The 14,578-nt window shown below is 35.6% G+C and overlaps 1 protein-coding gene across 2 annotated transcripts in view; it reads right to left on the minus strand.

Moving 5' to 3' along the window:
- Positions 1-14,578, minus strand: part of LOC149800281 (uncharacterized) — a 56,547-nt gene that overhangs the window by 24,971 nt on the left and 16,998 nt on the right. For both annotated transcript variants that reach the window (XR_016421354.1, XM_089959875.1), the window contains exons 4-9: positions 14,251-14,481; positions 12,463-12,485; positions 11,810-11,951; positions 11,529-11,587; positions 7,199-7,306; positions 932-1,039 (exon numbers count right to left, since the gene is read on the minus strand). Coding sequence is in view for 1 of the 2 variants with exons in the window: in XM_089959875.1 (XP_089816001.1) it covers positions 932-1,039; positions 7,199-7,306; positions 11,529-11,587; positions 11,810-11,951; positions 12,463-12,485; positions 14,251-14,481 (671 nt within the window). In the remaining variant the exon portion in view is untranslated. The remainder of the gene's footprint in view (positions 1-931; positions 1,040-7,198; positions 7,307-11,528; positions 11,588-11,809; positions 11,952-12,462; positions 12,486-14,250; positions 14,482-14,578) is intronic.

Here is a 14,578-nt window from a genome sequence, read left to right on the forward strand (position 1 = left end):
TTACACGCTTGCCAGAGATGGCAGCTGAAGTCAAAGAAAAACATAACATTACATAACCTGAATAGCGACCATCCATATGTATCAGTCAATGCCGGAAATACATAAAATGTTAATGCAAAATGTTGCCAGTGGATCTTTGAAGATCCCGTCCGTGCAGGTTTGACTCTACCCCCACAACCAAGTGGAAAGATAAAGTGATCTAAGGGCCAACTCAAAAGAAAAAATGTATGGAGACCATGTGAATATGTAGGGAAGTTACTGGGTCTGAACATGCCTCTGGTGCAAGTGTTATAGAATGAGCATCATGCTGATTCTTTTAAATCTTGAGTCCAAGTTTGTTTAGAAAGGGTATGTGTACAAATCTTACAGTGTAAGATGGTCTTGATATTTGGTTTAAAAACTTACATAAATGAAGGAAATATATAAAGAAAAACTATTGTGTAGATCAGTAACGCAGTTAGTCTATACTTGAAAAATATAATAAAGACAAATTCGTCCATTGAAGGTTCAGATCCATCAGCCTTGAGAAGAATTTGTTTCTTACGTATATACCTTTTATGCATATAAGTTTGTCATATGTAGGCAAAGCTTTAGAACTGAAACTTCATTACGATCAAACAAAACATAGTTGTAAAGTAGTTGCTTGATAAGCGTATTCACATTTGGGATACTGTTACGCTGTAAATACGATATATGCGGGTTATTGGCTTGCTCTAACTTAGTTGAAGGGAAGTAAATGTTTCAGGCCATAGCACCAACCGGTTTAACGCTTATTGTATCTTCGTACTAATTATTAACTCAGACCCCTAATGACCATATGGTTCTTTTTTCAAGAAAACGTAGAGTATATGTAAAATTACATGCTTTTATGTAAAAGGAATATCAGTACCACGTATTCCTGCATTGTTTACTGCGATCAGTGAAGTGATACCTTTCCTTGAGTGCCTTTATCTCTTCATTAAGTTTCTCAATTTCTTCTTGATGGTTCCTCTTTAGAGCGATCGTCTCATTCCGGTATTGTTCAAATTTTGTTTTTAAACTGAAAGGGAATAAAGATGCTGTATTCTCTGTATAAACGTCTGAGTAAACATATTAATAATTTTGAACCTCGAATAATGCACATATAAAACAAGATACCTTCCCACCCCCAAAAGCCCCCACAACAAAACCTTTGGTGTAATATTCGCATATTGATGTTGATTAGTTCTTTCAGTTTACTAACATGTATTCTACTCCGGTTTTGAAAACTATCAAAATATGTAACTGTTATCTATAGTCGTTGTATGGGATAAATGGACATGTTGCAAACAGTATCTATCCTTCTGATGCCAGATGTCACTGGATCCCTGCATTGATGATATTTGTCGGAAACATTCTCCACTAATTATTTGCAAACTATCGGTTACATATTGTGTCAAACGTTTGTCTATTAAGTCCATGAAATTGGCTGGTATATTTCAATATGTGAATGACTTAATACACCAATTTATTCGTTAAAGGCTCACTATCATATAAAAATGTTTTCTTGGGCCTTGAACAAGTCTGAACATAAGACGAAATAAAAAAAAGTTATGTACATTTTTGGAATTCAACAAAAGAGAATAAACGTTAATAGCGAAAGAAAAAAACATTTTGATTAGAATTTCTTTCAAAAGAATAGAAAATGTTTCAAGAGTTTACATGTGTATGATTATAGTACACCATATGCATTAAAAGAACACGGTCTTGAAAGTTGCTATAAAGCAGTTTGATATACAAGTAATATTGGTAGATTAAATTGAGAAACGTTCATTGCACATAAATACGCATATAATTATGGCGTCAGCAGTCGACTGTTGCATTTATATTTTCTAGAGATGAAGTTTCACTTACTAATCAACAATACAGTAATAACATAACGATAAAAATATCCCTTTTGTAATGAGATGTACACGTTAAGCATTTTATTTTAAAATCAAAATCAACTCTGCTTTAAATATTCTCTCCTCTTATGGCATAACGGACAACAATACGTGGGAATCTGTGGATTGAGAGAGATTTTTTTTTAACAGGATGAAAAGATCGAATTTGAAATTGCATCATGTACCATAGAGGAACCCAGTTCCTTATAATAACATAAATACTTTCTATGGGATTTGTCTACAGCGTAACACGATATCAAAGATACAAAACTGCAACAATGTGTAGAGATGAGTATGCTGAACGGACGGGAAATTCCTTGGCATATACATACTCTATTTTTTGTTTGTTTATTGCTTCTTAACCAATAATAAGGTTCAAAGCAGATAAATTTTAAATTTAAAACTTGTTAATTTTCTCCCCCTTCTCTCGTTTTCTCTCAATCTGTGTTGGCTGCATATTCAGCATGCCAGTTTTAGCTCAATTCACCAAGTCAAGATCTCTCTGGTATGGTATTGTTAGTATCAATGGTAAGAAACGCATGAAAAAGGCATAGATCAACTGCAAAGAAATTTAAATACTTGAATTATATCTTGCTGGTTTGCCAATTTATTTAGACTATTTCCGCTTTCGTTTTGTTGTAATCACAGGTGGTCGAACGTTCGTGCGTTTGTTACAGAAGACGCTAGCCATGCAGTGATTGTAGAGCTCCAGGTTCGGGGTTTAAACCGATTTTCACGCTTAATTCCCAAGTGTTTCCTTTATTTATTTAATCAATAGGAATGAAAATGGAAGTTTAAACATAGCAAATGAACAATTTGAAAAGATTGTGAATATGTACAATCCCTGCTGATCTACATACTGTAGGGGATGAGATTGGAAGGGATGTGAAGAGTTAACTCCCTCCTGAATAGATTTTAAAGGAGTAGTATGTATAACGTCTACTTTATTAAGTACCATAAACATTATTGTCATGCTCCATAGTGAGTCCAAATGAAACAACGTGTCATATTTGTGGATAAATACATACATGTTAGGTTTGATTAACTTTTAAATATATTTTGTCTACATGTGGATACTTGATTTTATTCTGCGACGCATACTAAATATTTTCACCTGACAGTGTGTGTACCTTTATATTTTCACCTGATAGTTTGTGTACCTTTATATTTTCACCCGACAGTGTGTGTACCTTTATATTTTCACCTGAGAGTGTGTGCACCTTTATATTTTCACCTGACAGTGTGTGTATCTTTATGCTTTCACCTGACAGTGTGTGTACCTTTATATTTTCACCTGACAGTGTGTGTGCCTTTATATTTTCAAAAGGGTTTAGTAGTGGTAAGAATTCTTTCTTCGATTTCTTTACCCAATATGACAACAACAGTTATGTCATGTATCTCGATGCCAATAATTTGCATGATGGCTCATGATGCATCCACGTCCGGTTTGGGGATTTCATTGGATAGATCATGCGCGCATTTACTTCTAGAAAGATGTTCACAGCCACAACCACCATTCTTCGAGGGGGACCTGGAATATCTCGAGTTTCTACATGAGACACACAACGATTAACCGCTGGTTCCAAATGCTCTGCCGGTGACTGAGACTGGCTCGAAGTGTCTACGTATCATTGCTCGATCTTGGATGCGTCTGGTGCAATTATACCGATTGCCCAAGTCTGTGGACTAAACACAGCTGTATACTGCTCGTACGAAATCTGAAGTTGTACTTGCGACTGGGTATGCTCAAATTCCGCCAGTACGCTTAGATGGCTCCGTACATTCAGATGAACATAGACCTGCGCACCAAGGCCATACCGTATATGATAAGGACTTCTTTAAGCTCATGAACAAGTTTTTGTTTGGGAAGAATATAGGAAATCTACACATTCGAACTCGCGCCGATCTTGTCCGTGAAAATAGCGAGCAGGACTAACTTCGAAGGCTATTTGGGGATCCAGTCTTTGAATCCAGAAAAATATTTGAATGTGGGTTTGTTGACGTTCACAGTTTTAAAAAAATCAAAACTCAAACGGACGTCAAAAATTTATGTGGGATCGTCCGTGCTGGAGTTGTCAAAGCTGATTGTGTACGAGTTTTACTGCGACAAGATGAAACCGCTATACCAGGACCGGGCAAAGATGCTATACACCGACACTGACTCGCTGCTGATGCACATCACCACTGATGACGTTTACGCAGACATGTCACAAACAAGGTTGGCCAACGAGTTTGATACCAGCAAGAATGAAACATGTGGTGGTAGAGTTCAAAGACGAATGCTGGGGTCAACCAACCGATAGAAAAGTATATGGGATTGCTGCCGGAAATGTACACGAATGTGATGGGCTCCAAGAACATCAAAATGGCCAACGGTGCTCCACGCGCTGTACCTAGAACGCTTTCGAAACCATCGTGAGTTTGAACACACCGCAGTGTGATCCGATCAAAGAGTCGTCGCATAGGTGTATAACGATGCACCAAAGCGGGTTTGTCCGCGCTAGACATCAAAAGATGGATATTAACCGATGGCATCATCACTTACGGGTTTGGTCATCGTGTTATTATGGCTGATACTGATGAATGACATGCCAATACAAATCCTGGCGACATGTCCATATTTGCTGAAACGACTTGCAATTCCTATCTCTCAAAAACGACTTGGAGGTTTTGCTGTACCAGGTGACAATGGCCTGAATCGGTAACGTTGTGGCTATTTTGGAGTAGCAATCTATTCCTCAAAGTTAAACACTTCCATGGGCCATACCGAGTCAGTTGCTCGACGTTGTGGGCCACCTTGCAATTATCCAGTCTCATACAAATAGCAAACAAATATATCTCCGAGAGGTGGTAACAATGACAGCCTGTTCACGATGCACACGGAAATGTCCAACACGCAATCGCACACGGTGTTTGGTTTGTGAAATCCCATGAGTGACCTTGGTTGCACTGGCTAACTGTTACACGGCACCTTCACCTATCCATTACTGACGAGGACTGTAGTATATTATTTTATAAGGTACGGATCTTTGCGCCCAGTGTTTATACTGGTTTATCTTTGTTTGATTCTAAGATGCTGTCCACCACGAGAAGCAGAGCCTACAAGTGCAATTTAGATTTCATGGCTCCTTTGACGACCCATCGTGCGATTGATTGCCCCAATGTTAGATTAATTGCATTCAGGTCATGGATGAGATAAACTTCGGCACGTTGACGACGACGGATATCATTGGATGATTGGTATGCAAGGTCATGTCAGTAACAAATCATATCCACGCTGCTGATAGGTGTTAGATCAGGTTGGTTGTGAAAATCGAGTCGTAGATCAAGCCGTGTACCAGACACAGAAAATGTAGCCATAAAGATGCTTCTAAACCCGATATTTACAATACGGTGTCTCTTGTAATTTTGTTAATGTAGCTGCAATATCACCGCCGCCAATGATTTTTTAAACCTTGGTCCTACAAACGTTAACCTCTTACAACCTCTACAAACGTTAACGTTAACCATAGTGACTGTTAACATGGGATCGGTTGCACCTGATTGCACAATCGGCTGATGATGAGCTATGTTATATTGTGCACAGAGATGTTCAAAACCGTTTAGTATTGGCAACAATTCTTCCATCGATTTCTTTACCAGCATCAACGACGTCACTACCACTGACGATTTAGTCGCCAACAAAAAACAATCTGGTTCTGTACGGCGATGTGATGCCGAAGAACCAAGTGAATCCCGCACAACTATTTTCACGAGGAAGTCACAAAACACCGACGTGATTTATATGACTAACTGATACGTATATGTGCCAAAAGTGTTTCGTGACAACTGTAACATGCTGATGATATTTCTTGGCATTGACATGCATGGTCTTCGAAACATCCATTGGACCTGGCGCGCCTCGGACTACATGAGGAATACAATATTCTGACATGGTTGCTTGGAATAGTTCTAACCTGTCGTTTGTCCATGATCAATTTGACCGGTTGGCCACCCAAGTATTGTGCGGATTTAATCAATGACGCGTCAGTTTTAAATTATATAAAATAATGTCCGGCAGCTATACCATAGAATTGTTCGAGAGTAATCTAAGGCGCAGAAAAGTCAAAGATATGATACATTCCCGATATAGACTGCAGTAGATTTCACAGCCTGGTTTGAACAAACATTTGCGACGCTGATTAAACCCACCAAAGAAATTATGGAACGTGTAGATGATATCGAAAAGGCTACAAAGCCACAGCGGGACAAGTGGCAGCGTTTACTGGAACATAAAAAAAAAATACCGGGTCCAATTCATAAAATCGCCAAATGCATATATAATATACAAAAAGCCACGAGAGCAACTGCAGAGATTATTACACGCTTGCCAGAGATGGCAGCTGAAGTCAAAGAAAAACATAACATTACATAACCTGTATAGCGACCATCCATATGTATCAGTCAATGCGGGAAATACATAAAATGTTAATGCAAAATGTCGCCAGTGGATCTTTGAAGACCCCGTCCGTGCAGGTTTGACTCTACCCCCACAACCAAGTGGAAGACAAAGTGATCTTAGGGCCAACTGAAAAGAAAAAATGTATGGAGACCATGTGAATATGTAGGGAAGTTACCGGGTCTGAACATGCCTCTGGTGCACCATTTGAGTGTTATAGAATGAGCATCATGTTGATTCTTTTAAATCTTGAGTCCAAGTTTGTTTAGAAAGGGTATGTGTACAAATTTTACAGAGTAAGATGGTCTTGATATTTGGTTTAAAAACTTTCATAAATGAAGGAAATATATAAAGAAAAACTATTGTGTAGATCAGTAACGCAGTTAGTCTATACTTGAAAAATATAATAAAGACAAATTCGTCCATTGAAGGTTCAGATCCATCAGCCTTGAGAAGAATTTGTTTCTTACGTATATACCTTTTATGCATATAAGTTTGTCGTATGTAGGCAAAGCTTTAGAACTGAAACTTCATTACGATCAAACAAAACATAGTTGTAAAGTAGTTGCTTGATGAGCGTATTCACATTTGGGATACTGTTACGCTGTAAATACGATATATGCGGGTTATTGGCTTCCTCTAACTTAGTTGAAGGGATGTAAATGTTTCAGGCCATAGCACCATAACCGGTTTAACGCTTATTGTATTTTCATACTAATTATTAACTCAGACCCCTACCGACCATTTGGTTCTTTTTTCAAGAAAAAGTAGAGTATATGTAAAATTACATGCTTTTATGTAAAAGAAATATCAGTACCACGCATTCCGGCATTGTTTACTGCGATCAGTGAAGTGATACCTTTCCTTGAGTGCCTTTATCTCTTCATTAAGTTTCTCAATTTCTTCTTGATGGTTCCTCTTTAGAGCGATCGTCTCATTCCGGTATTGTTCAAATTTTGTTTTTAAACTGAAAGGGAATAAAGATGCTATATTCTCTGTATAAACGTCTGAGTAAACATATTAATAATTTTGAACCTCGAATAATGCACATATAAAACAAGATACCTTCCCACCCCCAAAAGCCCCCACAACAAAACCTTTGGTGTAATATTCGCATATTGATGTTGATTAGTTCTTTCAGTTTACTAACATGTATTCTACTCCGGTTTTGAAAACTATCAAAACATGTAACTGTTATCTATAGTCGTTGCATGGGATAAATGGACATGTTGCAAACAGTATCTATCCTTCTGATGCCAGATGTCACTGGATCCCTGCATTGATGATAATTTGTCGGAATCATTCTCCACTAATTATTTGCAAACTATCGGTTACACATTATGTCAAACGTTTGTCTTTAAGTCCATGAAATTGGCTGGTATATTTCAATATGTGAATGACTTAATACACCAATTTATTCGTTAAAGGCTCACTATCATATAAAGATGTTTTCTTGGGCCTTGAATAAGTCTGAACATAAGACGAAATAAAAAAAAGTTATGTACATTTTTGGAATTCAACAAAAGAGAATAAACGTTAATAGAGAAAGAAAAAACAGTTTGATTAGAATTTCTTTTAAAAGAATAGAAAATGTTTCAAGAGTTTACATGTGTATGATTATAGTACACCATATGCATTAAAAGAACACGGTCTTGAAAGTTGCTATAAAGCAGTTTGATATACAAGTAATATTGGTAGATTAAATTGAGAAACGTTCATTGCACATAAATACGCATATAATTATGGCGTCAGCAGTCGACTGTTGCATTTATATTTTCTAGAGATGAAGTTTCACTTACTAATCAACAATACAGTAATAACATAACGATAAAAAATATCCCTTTTGTAATGAGTTGTACACGTTTAAGCATTTTATTTTAAAATCAAAATCCACTCTGCTTTAAATAGTCTCTTCTCTTATGGCATAACGGACAACAATACGTTGGAATCTGTGGATTGAGAGAGATTTTTTAAACAGGATGAAAAGATCGAATTTGAAATTGCATCATGTACCATAGAGGAACCCAATTCCTTATAATAACATAAATACTTTCTATGGGATTTGTTTACAGCGTAACACGATATCAACGATACAAAATTGCAACAATGTGAAGAGATGAGTATGCTGAACGGACGGGACATTCCTTGGCATATACATACTCTATTTTTTGTTTGTTTATTGCTTCTTAACCAATAATAAGGTTCAAAACAGATAAATTTTAAATTTAAAACTTGTTAATTTTTCTCCCCCTTCTCTCGTTTTCTCTCAATCTGTGTTGGCTGCTTATTCAGCATGCCAGTTTTAGCTCAATTCACCAAGTCAAGATCTCTCTCTCTCTCTCTCGATCTATAATGATAGAACTGATAGATGGACCATATTAAACTACTTGCACCCAAACCCTCTCACCTATTTGGTCAGTCAGGGGGTCAGTTTTACTCTAGTGTGGCAAAACTGACACTCAAACCGACTGAGGGTTAGAAAGGATGAGCATAATGGTATTGTTATTATCAATGGTAAGAAACGCATGAAAAAGGCATAGATCAACTGCAAGGAAATTTAAATACTTGAATTATATTTTGCTGGTTTGCAAATTTATTTAGACTATTTCCGCTTTCGTTTTGTTGTAATCACAGGTGGTCGAACGGTCGTGCGTTTGTTACAGAAGACGCTAGCCATGCAGTGATTGTAGAGCTCCAGGTTCAGGGTTTAAACCGATTTTCACGCTTAATTCCCAAGTGTCTCCTTTATTTATTTAATCAATATGAATGAAAATGGAAGTTAAAACATAGCAAATGAACAATTTCGAAAAGATTGTGAATATGTACAATCCCTGCTGACCTACATACTGTAGGGGATGTGATTGGAAGAGATGTGAAGAGTTAACTCCCTCTGTGAATAGATTTTAAAGGAGTATTATGTATAACGTATACTTTATCAAGTACCATAAACATTATTGTCATGCTCCATAGTGAGTCCAAATGAAACAACGTGTCATATTTGTGGATAAATACATACATGTTAGGTTTGATTAACTTTTAAATATATTTTGTCTACCTATGGATACTTGATTTTATTCTGCGATGTATACTAAATATTTTCACCTGACAGTGAGTGTACCTTTATATTTTCACTTGAAAGTGTGTGTACCTTTATATTTTCACCTGATAGTGTGTGTATCGTTATGTTTTCACCTGAGAGTGTGTGCACCTTTATATTTTCACCTGACAGTGTGTGTACCTTTATATTTTCACCTGACAGTGTGTGTACCTTTATATTTTCACCTGGCATTGTGTACCTTATCACATTAAGCATAACGCGAGCTTCTTCGTCAGAAAAAATGAATAAAAGAAAATGAATATGTCCCTGTGATGCCTATGAGTTCATTTGGTCCTTGAATCCAAACGTATAGTATCATAAATAATAGATGATAATATAAAAGTTGTGTTCCATATCACATGAATTAAGGTAGCGTATACTATATACGTGATGGCAAACTGGCATCGATTGAATTTTGTTATTCCAAATTAAACCTTGCATGTTTTTCAGATTTCCATTCTGGCCGTTGCCCCGTGAGATAGATCACCAAACTGAACCAAAATTGAGAGAAATTCTGCTGTTCTAATATATCGTAATACAAAATGTTTGCTTAACATGATGATAAGGTTGGATGAAACGGTTTCGTTGAGGGAATCTTGCTCTATTAGATTTGGCAGTATAGAAAAGACGATATGTTTTCTTTCAATATTATCTAACGCACCTTATAATCAGAGCAAAATGTTTGTCGAATTGAAATTAATAGCTGTTTAATTATAAGCATAAAATGGGTGATAGGGATTAGATGAGATGATATAGCATATACTTGTCATCTGTACCAATATGTAAAGATCCCAACTTTTAAGTTTGGCCTGTGTATGTGAGAGTCTATTACTCAGGAACTCTAACTTAATGTCTTACAGACTGATGAAACATCTAAACTTGTCATCTGGAACGAATATTGGAATCTGACGGGAGAAATTCAGGAAAATTCAGAGAATCAATTTTGTGTTTGCAACTTAGAAATTAAACTTTAGGAGGCGGACTTGACGCGTCCACTATACGCTGATATATAAGCGTAACCTTTATTACTTTGTATCCATGGTAAGAAAATCAATATTGCATGAAGGTCCAATTGTTGGCCATGTCACCGCAATTTCGTGATTGGCGGACTTCATGAGCAATTTTGAATAAATACCATTATGATGCCAAACCTCTGTAATGTTATGCTACACATTTTCATGCACCCATATAAATATTCAGTCAATCTAAGCCTTGCAGATTCGTAACACCGTTTCATTCTAAGAATAATATTACTTGCAAACGCACACTTTAAACAGCAGATCTTCAAACGTTTATGTATTGCAAATCCTTTCTAAGTGTAACAGAGGTAATAAACACACAGACACACAGACACATACCTACCTACCTGCCTGCCTGCCTGCATACCTACCTACCTACCTACCTACCTACCTACCTACATACATACATATCATGAAGAAGAATAAACATAAAACTTCTAACGTTTGGAGTTGACTTTATATCTAGCTAAACATCCATATAATCGTTTATAGCTCAAAACATTCTGCCTCGTTCTTTTCTCTAGAAATATAAAAAGCCAACATATATTTTTGTTTCGTAATATACAAATAGGTACTTTTAATTATTTTCACGCCATACCATGCAAACGAAATCGTTGTAGATGCCATCAATATAATGTATGCTTAACCTGATGTAGCCCACAATAACATTAGTGTAAAACTGGCAAATCGAGAAAGTTAAATCTTAAGATAGTACAACGGTCCAACAAATGGGCCGTATTTTGTATCTTGCACCTTTATTTATTTTTATTTAATGTTACCGTCGTCTTCCCCGTTCTTTGACTGTTAAGCAGAATTGTATACATGGTGTACAAGTTCGGGTACAAATGAAATTATAACTGTTTTACACGCCAATGGCAAATATGGAAATGATTTCTATCTAGAGTTTATATAAGATAGTACAGGGCAAGACAATTCATTTGAGGAGGTTATAGGAAATATTTCAGTATACAGAATTTTGCTTTCTGGGTTTGTTTTCGGAGACATCGATGTACGCATGGAAAGGTAAAATGTAAATTATATAATTTCTTTTTAAGTCTAATTGTGATGAAAACCTTTTCAGAGAACTGTTTTCTTCTATGATATCAGACACCTTCTGCGTCCCGGAACTTGCCTGTAGAGATAAATTGCATAATCATGATATATAAGAAAAATCACATTATATTTAAATATTAATTTAAATAATAATATTTCTAGAAGTTTGCTAGCTTTTATTAAGAAACGATACTTATTTGTCACTTTTCTGTATGCTTAAACGTTACATGCAATTCCAGAATATATTTATATATTTATATCTGACTTAAGTTTCAGTATGTTAAAAAGTGTTATTTTTAACCTCTGTAGTCACTGTATCAATGGGTTTTATGTTCACAATTGCCTCGTCCATCCAGGGTGCCTCAATAACAGTCTTCAAACCTTTGGGTGGCTTACAACAATTTTCGACATCTTGAAGTATTCTGTTCTCAATGTCATCATGTCTTAAATATAGAACAATTAAACCATTCTAAATAAAAAAAATGTATGATTCAAACATGTCTTATATTATAAAAATATATATAGATATTTTGGGACTAGAATGTGTTTGGGTGCTGCTACATGCCTTTCAAGGACATAACATAAATATGTTCATTCTAAAGGAAACGTTAAGAATCATACAATTTGACGACGTGCTAATTTTCACGTGCTTTATTAATCTAAACATCTACACAGAAATTTAATTATCTATCCATCTCTCTCTCCCTCCCTCTGTCTGTCTGTCTGTCTATCCATCTCTCTCTCTCTCTCTCTCTCTCTCTCTCTCTCTCTCTCTCTCTCTCTCTATATATATATATATATATATATATATATATATATATATATATATATATATATATATATATATATTAAAACTAATGGAAATGTCATCATAGCCTTTTTAACATTGTGCGTTTATGCATTAGGCATTATGTTTCAACTTAAGTCTTCAACTCTAAAAATGAAGTTCCTTACCTAGCCTTAACCGAACCGTATACCTGAAATAGAAATGTAAACTGATGCCGTATATAAATAAAATAATGAAAAGATGGGGATTCAGTATGACGAATGAGTGAACCTTTTCAACACACACACACACACACACACACACATATATATATATATATATATATATATATATATATATATATATATATATATATATATATATATATATATATATTTACGGGTGCTCCTGTCGCCCATGATTGCATAGATATATCGGTTGCATTTGAACATTTCTGAAGGGCACAACGCAATTTGGACCCGCCTACTTCACGGAATGGTTTTAAAGTAACCTATAGTACTGCGAAGGTGTTAGCGTGGTTACTCTTGGACAGTTTAACACCGTTTAAATCCTATAAAAGACAGACGAATAAATATATTGTTAAAGTAAGGTCATTATTAAGTCTCTCGCTCTGTTAATGCTTTTAGAACATTTTTATATTAGTAAAAGTGAATAGGTCACACGCAGATCTTCAAGACTATGGTAGATGTGTGTCATGCCGAATTATCAAAAATCAAACAATGAACTGATTGCAACTGGGAATGAATAGAAACAAAACTAATTTATTGCATTTGATGATTAATAATGATTATAATTGATAAATATTGCAAACAAGAATCATGAAAATGCTGTATAGTATATCGAGGCACATAGACCTTCTCTTTTCAAATGAATGTTTAGAATTTCTGTTTGCATATAAATTTACGAACAACAGTTCAATCGTATGTCACAGATTAAATCGAGGTACTGCGTTTACTAAAAGAACACCTAATATAAATATGTCCAAATGAAGCCGCAAAACAATATAACATTATTACATAAAATCAATGAAAGACCTAGACAAACCGTATAATCACCCACTAATATAGCAATGACGACAAGTATAATGACTGACCGTGGGTAACTGATATTTTATTCAACATTATATAGATACTTGGCGTTGCTACGACTCTATTATTGCTTGCTAACATTTAGAGCAGATGAACTGACTGGAAATGTTTAACGATTATGAACTGCGTTCCAATTGTTGACCCTTTTGACGTATTAAACATTTCGCTGATTTCCGGTGAAGGGACACTGGAATGATGCGCAATGATTCTGCACTATCGCCTTTGATTACTTCTTATGTTAGCCGCACTTTGATTGCACAGAAGAATTCATCATATACAAGTGACAAATATCTGCTTGAATGTTACGCGCTGTTTAAGGTTGTTCATGACTTCTGATCAGCGGAGCTTAAATTTACAGGAATCAAATAAGCTCACAAAGCGTTCATTAGAAACACAATGAATAAAAACCGAGAGATGACTGAAATTACAAACACGAACAACGATGTATTTTTTATGTAGCAAATTAAAACTTATGTACATCCGATAAACGTAGGCAGTCAAACGAGCGTAGTCCTTTCAGGAACACCAGACAATAGAAAGTTGTTCAATAACAATTTGTAAATTGCAAGTAAACATATATCATTTGGGAGATTCAGTAGAGACTATGAGAGCATTGTCTCATAAATCGGGATGCGAGTAGAAGGGGTTACAACGAAATTACACATACATGCACATAAGAAAACAAAGCACAATAACTAAATAAAGATTCAAAATGTTTTGATTTTATCAATTACTTAATCATCTAGTCAAGCTATTGAAAGTTTGGGAAGACTGTTTTACCAAATATTAAAGTTTCAATTGCGAAATCAATACTTCAACAGCAAATCATTCAATTTATATATTATGTTTTCATTTTGGAGCGTATACCTGTACAATGTTTATTTTCTCATTACGTAAGATCATATTTATCTCTGTTTCAATATCAACCAAACATGTCAAGGATTTCTGGAGTACATTCTCAGCTTCGTCACAGATTTTCATCCTCTTCCCAGTTTCTTGTGCAACGTAACTTATCATGGCTGTTTCTTGAGTATGTAGAGCATCATACCATTTCTTGAAAAGAGCAGCAACTGTTTCATGAGCGGAATCAGCATCCTCCTGGAAAGTAATTGAAAAAATGTTTCGAGGACATTAGCCCACGTTTAGAAATATAACGGAAATAAACTCTGTCGAAGACGCCCGCATGAAATGGGTC

This window comes from Sinohyriopsis cumingii, chromosome 5 (genome assembly GCF_028554795.1).
Source record: "Sinohyriopsis cumingii isolate HCF-2022 chromosome 5, ASM2855479v2, whole genome shotgun sequence".
NCBI classification, from domain to species: Eukaryota; Metazoa; Mollusca; class Bivalvia; order Unionida; family Unionidae; genus Sinohyriopsis; species Sinohyriopsis cumingii.